General features: G+C 41.4%; 1 protein-coding gene across 2 annotated transcripts in view; it reads left to right on the top strand.

The window, feature by feature from the left end:
• The first annotated feature begins 3,471 nt into the window (after positions 1–3,471).
• The window catches only part of LOC118382779 (C-type mannose receptor 2-like), a 15,325-nt gene continuing 10,802 nt past the window's right edge, over positions 3,472–7,994 (top strand). For both annotated transcript variants that reach the window (XM_052515069.1, XM_052515070.1), the window contains exons 1-2: positions 3,472–3,608; positions 5,970–6,005. In XM_052515069.1, the coding sequence (XP_052371029.1) occupies positions 5,972–6,005 (34 nt within the window). In that variant the 5' untranslated portion in view covers positions 3,472–3,608; positions 5,970–5,971. The remainder of the gene's footprint in view (positions 3,609–5,969; positions 6,006–7,994) is intronic.

The following is a 7,994-nucleotide window of genomic DNA, read 5'->3' as shown; positions in this document are numbered from 1 at the left end:
TCCTGGTATCTGACTATAAACCCTATAGCAGTGGTCTCCTGGTCTATAAACCCTATAGCAGTCTCCTGGTATCTGTATCTGTGTATAAACCCTATAGCAGTGGTCTCCTGGTATCTGACTATAAACCCTATAGCAGTGGTCTCCTGGTATCTGTGTATAAACCCTATAGCAGTGGTCTCCTGGTATCTGATTATAAACCCTATAGTAGTGGTCTCCTGGTATCTGTCTATAAACCCTATAGCAGTGGTCTCCTGGTATCTGTCTATAAACCCTATAGCAGTGGTCTCCTGGTATCTGTCTATAAACCCTATGGTTGAAGTCCCCAATTGGTCGATCGCCAGCCAGCAGCCCACCTATGAGTAGCTTGCTAAACAATTCTGAAAGTTCATGCAATTTTCACATGTTCCATCTCAAATTGTCATAAACAAATCTCACAAGTATCAGACATGTCAAGCTGCCCCCTGCTGTCTAATCAATGCAACACTGAATACATTTACATGAACACCAATAGGAGCGAAACAGACACTCAAGTATTCTGTTTTCTAATTATACCACTGGATACTTTCACCCCTAATTTCTGATTAACATGTCAGACATTTGGTAGGTCTTTGGTAGGTCACATAATCATTTCTGACATTGTACAAACACACACACACACGCACCACGTCCAAGTGGAGTCTTGATCAAGGCTGTTTGGGTGATATAAACAAGTCCCAGTGGAGTCTTGATTGAGGCTGTTTGGGTGATATAATCAACTGGGTTATTGCTATTTTTGTCTGTAATCACACTGGCATCAGTTCCCTCTGCTCTATGCCATTCTAACACAGCCACCAAACACATTAGTACACTCTGGCACACTCCAACATGTTAGTACACTCTGGTACACTCCAACACGCTAGTGCACTCCAACATGTTAGTACACTCTGGTACACTCCAACATGCTAGTGCACTCTGGCGCACTCCAACACGCTAGTGCACTCCAACATGTTAGTACACTCTGGTACACTCCAACATGCTAGTACACTCTGGTACACTCCAACACGCTAGTACACTCTGGTACACTCCAACACGCTAGTTCACTCCAACACGTTAGTACACTCTGGTACACTCCAACACGTTAGTACACTCTGGTACACTCCAACACGCTAGTACAATCCAACATGTTAGTACACTCTGGCACACTCCAACACGCTAGTACACTCTGGTACACTCCAACACGCTAGTACAATCCAACATGTTAGTACACTCTGGTACACTTCAACACGTTAGTACACTCTGGTACACTCCAACACGCTAGTACACTCTGGTACACTCCAACATGCTAGTACACTCAGGTACACTCCAACACGCTAGTACACTTAGGTACACTCCAACACGCTAGTACACTCAGGTACACTCCAAAACGCTAGTATACTCTGGTACACTCCAACACGCTAGTACACTCTGGTACACTCCAACACACTATTACACTCTGGTACACTCCAACATGCTAGTTCACTCCAACATGTTAGTACACTTTGGTACACTCCAACATGCTAGTACACTCCAGACTACTCAGAGTACTAGAGAAGAATGAAACATGGAGTGTGTACATGTCACATCACTAACTCACTTCACTAGGTCACTCCACTAGGTCACTCCACTAGGTCACTTCACTAGGTCACTTCACTAGGTCACTTCACTAGGTCACTCCACTAGGTTACTCCACTAGGTTACTCCACTAAGTCACTCCACTAAGTCACTCCACTAGGTCACTCCACTAAGTCACTCCACTGGGTCACTCCACTAAGTCACTCCACTTGGTCACTCCACTGAGTCACTCCACTAAGTCACTCCACTAAGTCACTCCACTAAGTCAGATGGGTTACTGACAGAGAGGTAAATACCTGAGAGATGGGTTACTGACAGAGAGGTAAATACCTGAGACCAGGGTTACTGACAGAGAGGTAAATACCTGAGAGATGGGTTACTGACAGAGAGGTAAATACCTGAGAGATGGGTTACTGACAGAGAGGTAAATACCTGAGACCAGGGTTACTGACAGAGAGGTAAATACCTGAGAGATGGGTTACTGACAGAGAGGTAAATACCTGAGACCAGGGTTACTGACAGAGAGGTAAATACCTGAGAGATGGGTTACTGACAGAGGTAAATACCTGAGAGATGGGTAAATAAATACCTGAGAGATGACAGAGTAAATACCTGAGACCAGGGTTACTGACAGAGAGGTAAATACCTGAGAGATGGGTTACTGACAGAGAGGTAAATACCTGAGACCAGGGTTACTGACAGAGAGGTAAATACCTGAGAGATGGGTTACTGACAGAGAGGTAAATACCTGAGACCAGGGTTACTGACAGAGAGGTAAATACCTGAGAGATGGGTTACTGACAGAGAGGTAAATACCTGAGACCAGGGTTACTGACAGAGAGGTAAATACCTGAGAGATGGGTTACTGACAGAGAGGTAAATACCTGAGAGATGGGTTACTGACAGTGAGGTAAATACCTGAGACCAGGGTTACTGACAGAGAGGTAAATACCTGAGAGATGGGTTACTGACAGAGAGGTAAATACCTGAGAGATGGGTTACTGACAGAGAGGTAAATACCTGAGACCAGGGTTACTGACAGAGAGGTAAATACCTGAGAGATGGGTTACTGACAGAGAGGTAAATACCTGAGACCAGGGTTACTGACAGAGAGGTAAATACCTGAGACCAGGGTTACTGACAGAGAGGTAAATACCTGAGACCAGGGTTACTGACAGAGAGGTAAATACCTGAGAGATGGGTTACTGACAGAGAGGTAAATACCTGAGACCAGGGTTACTGACAGAGAGGTAAATACCTGAGAGATGGGTTACTGACAGAGAGGTAAATACCTGAGAGATGGGTTACTGACAGAGAGGTAAATACCTGAGACCAGGGTTACTGACAGAGAGGTAAATACCTGAGAGATGGGTTACTGACAGAGAGGTAAATACCTGAGAGATGGGTTACTGACAGAGAGGTAAATACCTGAGACCAGGGTTACTGACAGAGAGGTAAATACCTGAGAGATGGGTTACTGACAGAGAGGTAAATACCTGAGAGATGGGTTACTGACAGAGAGGTAAATACCTGAGACCAGGGTTACTCATAGAGAGGTAAATACCTGAGAGATGGGTTGAGTGAATGACACAGGAGGTTCTTTATCAAGGCCCATTTACTTTGGCAGGATTTGATTATTTCTCTCTTTGGTTCTTCCTATTTACTTTTTTAAAAGACATATTATACTGTAATCCAACATGTTAGTATAGTTTAGCCACAGGGAGGGTTGACATTTATTTTTGTTTTCCAGAAACCCCAGTTGGAGTATTCCTGGATTTCCTTCTTCCTGTATGTTTTGTTTTTATTTGACCAGTGTTTTGCATCTCTACGAGGAAGAATTAATTCAAAATAACTGACAGAGATGCCTTTCATCCTTCCACTGTGACATCACCACGTTATGAGGTCAAAGAGCAGGAAGTGCTATATAACTCCTGTCTCTGAGGGGGACAGGGCCACTCGGAGGGAGAGGGAGAGCTGACAACAATATCAACAACAACATCGACAACAACAAACATCAGGTATGAGGATTTCTTTCTTAATAACTCTATATGTCTACTTTTGTAAAGAGTAAAGTACACAACAGTTAGTAACATTATTGTGTATTGTTATGTAGTAAACTTAAATGTGTGTTGTTATTTAGTAAACATTAATGTGTGTTGTTATTTAGTAAACTTAAATGTGTGTTGTTATTTAGTAAACATGAATGTGTGTTGTTATTTAGTAAACTTAATGTGTATTTTTATTTAGTAAACATTAATGTGTGTTTTTTATTTAGTAAACTTAATGTGTATTTTTATTTAGTAAACATTAATGTGTGTTGTTATTTAGTAAACATTAATGTGTGTTGTTATTTAGTAAACTTAAATGTGTGTTGTTATTTAGTAAACATTAATGTGTGTTGTTATTTAGTAAACTTAAATGTGTGTTGTTATTTAGTAAACATTAATGTGTGTTGTTATTTAGTAAACATTAATGTGTGTTGTTATTTAGTAAACTTAAATGTGTGTTGTTATTTAGTAAACATTAATGTGTGTTGTTATTTAGTAAACTTAATGTGTATTTTTATTTAGTAAACATTAATGTGTATTTTTATTTAGTAAACATTAATGTGTGTTGTTATTTAGTAAACTTAATGTGTGTTGTTATTTAGTAAACATTAATGTGTATTTTTATTTAGTCAACTTAACGTGTATTTTTATTTAGTAAACATTAATGTGTGTTGTTATTTAGTCAACTTAATGTGTATTTTTATTTAGTAAACATTAATGTGTATTGTTATTTAGTAAACATTCATGTGTGTTGTTATTTAGTAAACTTAATGTGTATTTTTATTTAGTAAACATTAATGTGTGTTGTTATTTAGTAAACATTCATGTGTGTTGTTATTTAGTAAACTTAATGTGTATTTTTATTTAGTAAACATTAATTAACAAATCTGAAAAAAAAAGTCTAAACCACCCATAAATACCAAACCTGAAGCATGCGACCCATAAATACCAAACCTGAAGCCTGTGACCCATGAAGTCTAAACCTGAAGCATGCGACCCATAAAGTCTAAACCACCCATAAATACCAAACCTGAAGCATGTGACCCATAAATACCAAACCTGAAGCATGCAACCCATAAATACCAAACCTGAAGCATGTGACCCATAAATACCAAATCTGAAACATGTGACCCATAAATACCAAACCTGAAGCATGTGACCCATAAATACCAAACCTGAAGCATGTGACCCATAAATACCAAACCTGAAGCATGTGACCCATAAATACCAAACCTGAAGCATGTGACCCATAAAGTCTAAACCACCCATAAAGTCCAAACCTGAAGCATGTGACCCATAAATACCAAATCTGAAGCATGTGACCCATAAATACCAAACCTGAAGCATGTGACCCATAAATACCAAACCTGAAGCATGTGACCCATAAATACCAAACCTGAAGCATGCGACCCATAAATACCAAATCTGAAGCATGTGACCCATAAAGTCTAAACCTGAAGCATGCGACCCATAAAGTCTAAACCACCCATAAATACCAAACCTGAAGCATGTGACCCATAAATACCAAACCTGAAGCATGCCACCCATAAATACCAAACCTGAAGCATGCGACCCATGAAGTCTAAACCTGAAGCATGCCACCCATAAATACCAAACCTGAAGCATGCGACCCATAAATACCAAACCTGAAGCATGTGACCCATAAATACCAAACCTGAAGCATGCCACCCATAAATACCAAATCTGAAGCATGCGACCCATAAATACCAAACCTGAAGCATGTGACCCATAAATACCAAACCTGAAGCATGTGACCCATAAATACCAAACCTGAAGCATGTGACCCATAAATACCAAACCTGAAGCATGTGACCCATAAATACCAAACCTGAAGCATGTGACCCATAAATACCAAACCTGAAGCATGTGACCCATAAATACCAAACCTGAAGCATGCCACCCATAAATACCAAACCTGAAGCATGTGACCCATAAATACCAAACCTGAAGCATGTGACCCATAAATACCAAACCTGAAGCATGTGACCCATAAATACCAAACCTGAAGCATGTGACCCATAAATACCAAATCTGAAGCATGCCACCCATAAATACCAAACCTGAAGCATGCCACCCATAAATACCAAATCTGAAGCATGTGACCCATAAATACCAAATCTGAAGCATGTGACCCATAAATACCAAATCTGAAGCATGCCACCCATAAATACCAAACCTGAAGCATGCCACCCATAAAGTCTAAACCACCCATAAATACCAAACCTGAAGCATGCGACCCATGCTGCTGGTAGAAGTTAAAGATTAGTTGTTGGGATGTGTTCACCAGACTGTTATCTCTCCATTCTCCAGGAATGGGCCACTCTCTGTTTCTCCTGTTCTTCTCAGGTTGGTGTTCATGTGTTTTCCTGTGTGTTGGTGTGTGTGTGTGTGTGTGTGTGTGTGTGTGTGTGTGTGTGTGTGTGTGTGTGTGTGTGTGTGTGTGTGTGTGTGTGTGTGTGTGTGTGTGTGTGTGTGTGTGTGTGTGTGTTCTTCTCGGGTTGGTGTGTGTGTGTGTGTGTGTGTGTGTGTGTGTGTGTGTGTGTGTGTGTGTGTGTGTTTCTCCTGTTCTTCTCGGGTTGGTGTGTGTGTGTGTGTGTGTGTGTGTGTGTGTGTGTGTGTGTGTGTGTGTGTGTGTGTGTGTGTGTGTGTGTGTGTGTGTGTGTGTGTGTGTGTGAGCTCGTTTTACATGGCTGTTAGCACTCGAGTTGTATTTCTGGAGCCTGGCAGGCGAACGCTGAATGCCCCGATCAAAACCGATGGCTTGGTGGGTTATGAGGGGAAGAAAAAAAACTATAATAAAATGTTCTGCTCTGTGATGAAGCATTTCAACAGTGACAGATGGAACATGGTGCATTCTGGGAAAGCAGATCTTTTCATTTGTCTGAAAATGTTTCCTTGTTCGTTGTGTTTTAGTTAGTGACGATATTCACCGTCCCCCTGGTTATACAGCACTCCTTTACAATGGTAAACATCTCTCACATAGTTCACCGTCCCCCAGTTATACAGCACTCCTTTACAATGGTAAACATCTCTCACATAGTCCACCGTCCCCCAGTTATACAGCACTCCTTTACAATGGTAAACATCACTCACATAGTTCACCGTCCCCCAGTTATACAGCACTCCTTTACAATGGTAAACATCTCTCACATAGTCCACCGTCCCCCAGTTATACAGCACTCCTTTACAATGGTAAACATCTCTCACATAGTCCACCGTCCCCCAGTTATACAGCACTCCTTTACAATGGTAAACATCTCTCACATAGTTCACCATCCCCCAGTTATACAGCACTCCTTTACAATGGTAAACATCTCTCACATAGTCCACCGTCCCCCAGTTATACAGCACTCCTTTACAATGGTAAACATCTCTCACATAGTTCACCATCCCCCAGTTATACAGCACTCCTTTACAATGGTAAACATCTCTCACATAGTCCACCGTCCCCCAGTTATACAGCACTCCTTTACAATGGTAAACATCTCTCACATAGTCCACCGTCCCCCAGTTATACAGCACTCCTTTACAATGGTAAACTCTTCCTTCATCTCTCACATAGTCCACCATCCCCCAGTTATACAGCACTCCTTTACAATGGTAAACATCTCTCACATAGTCCACCGTCCCCCAGTTATACAGCACTCCTTTACAATGGTAAACATCACTCACATAGTTCACCGTCCCCCAGTTATACAGCACTCCTTTACAATGGTAAACTCTTCCTTCATCTCTCACATAGTTCACCATCCCCCAGTTATACAGCACTCCTTTACAATGGTAAACATCTCTCACATAGTCCACCGTCCCCCAGTTATACAGCACTCCTTTACAATGGTAAACATCACTCACATAGTTCACCGTCCCCCAGTTATACAGCACTCCTTTACAATGGTAAACATCTCTCACATAGTTCACCATCCCCCAGTTATACAGCACTCCTTTACAATGGTAAACTCTTCCTTCATCTCTCACATAGTCCACCGTCCCCCAGTTATACAGCACTCCTTTACAATGGTAAACATCTCTCACATAGTCCACCGTCCCCCAGTTATACAGCACTCCTTTACAATGGTAAACATCTCTCACATAGTCCACCGTCCCCCAGTTATACAGCACTCCTTTACAATGGTAAACATCTCTCACATAGTCCACCGTCCCCCAGTTATACAGCACTCCTTTACAATGGTAAACATCTCTCACATAGTCCACTGTCCCCCAGTTATACAGCACTCCTTTACAATGGTAAACATCACTCACATAGTTCACCATCCCCCAGTTATACAGCACTCCTTTACAATGGTAAACATCACTCACATAGTTCACCATCCCCCA

Source organism: Oncorhynchus keta, unplaced genomic scaffold, assembly GCF_023373465.1.
Source record: "Oncorhynchus keta strain PuntledgeMale-10-30-2019 unplaced genomic scaffold, Oket_V2 Un_scaffold_20464_pilon_pilon, whole genome shotgun sequence".
Taxonomy (NCBI): domain Eukaryota; kingdom Metazoa; phylum Chordata; class Actinopteri; order Salmoniformes; family Salmonidae; genus Oncorhynchus; species Oncorhynchus keta.
This window is presented reverse-complemented; position numbering and strand designations above follow the sequence as displayed.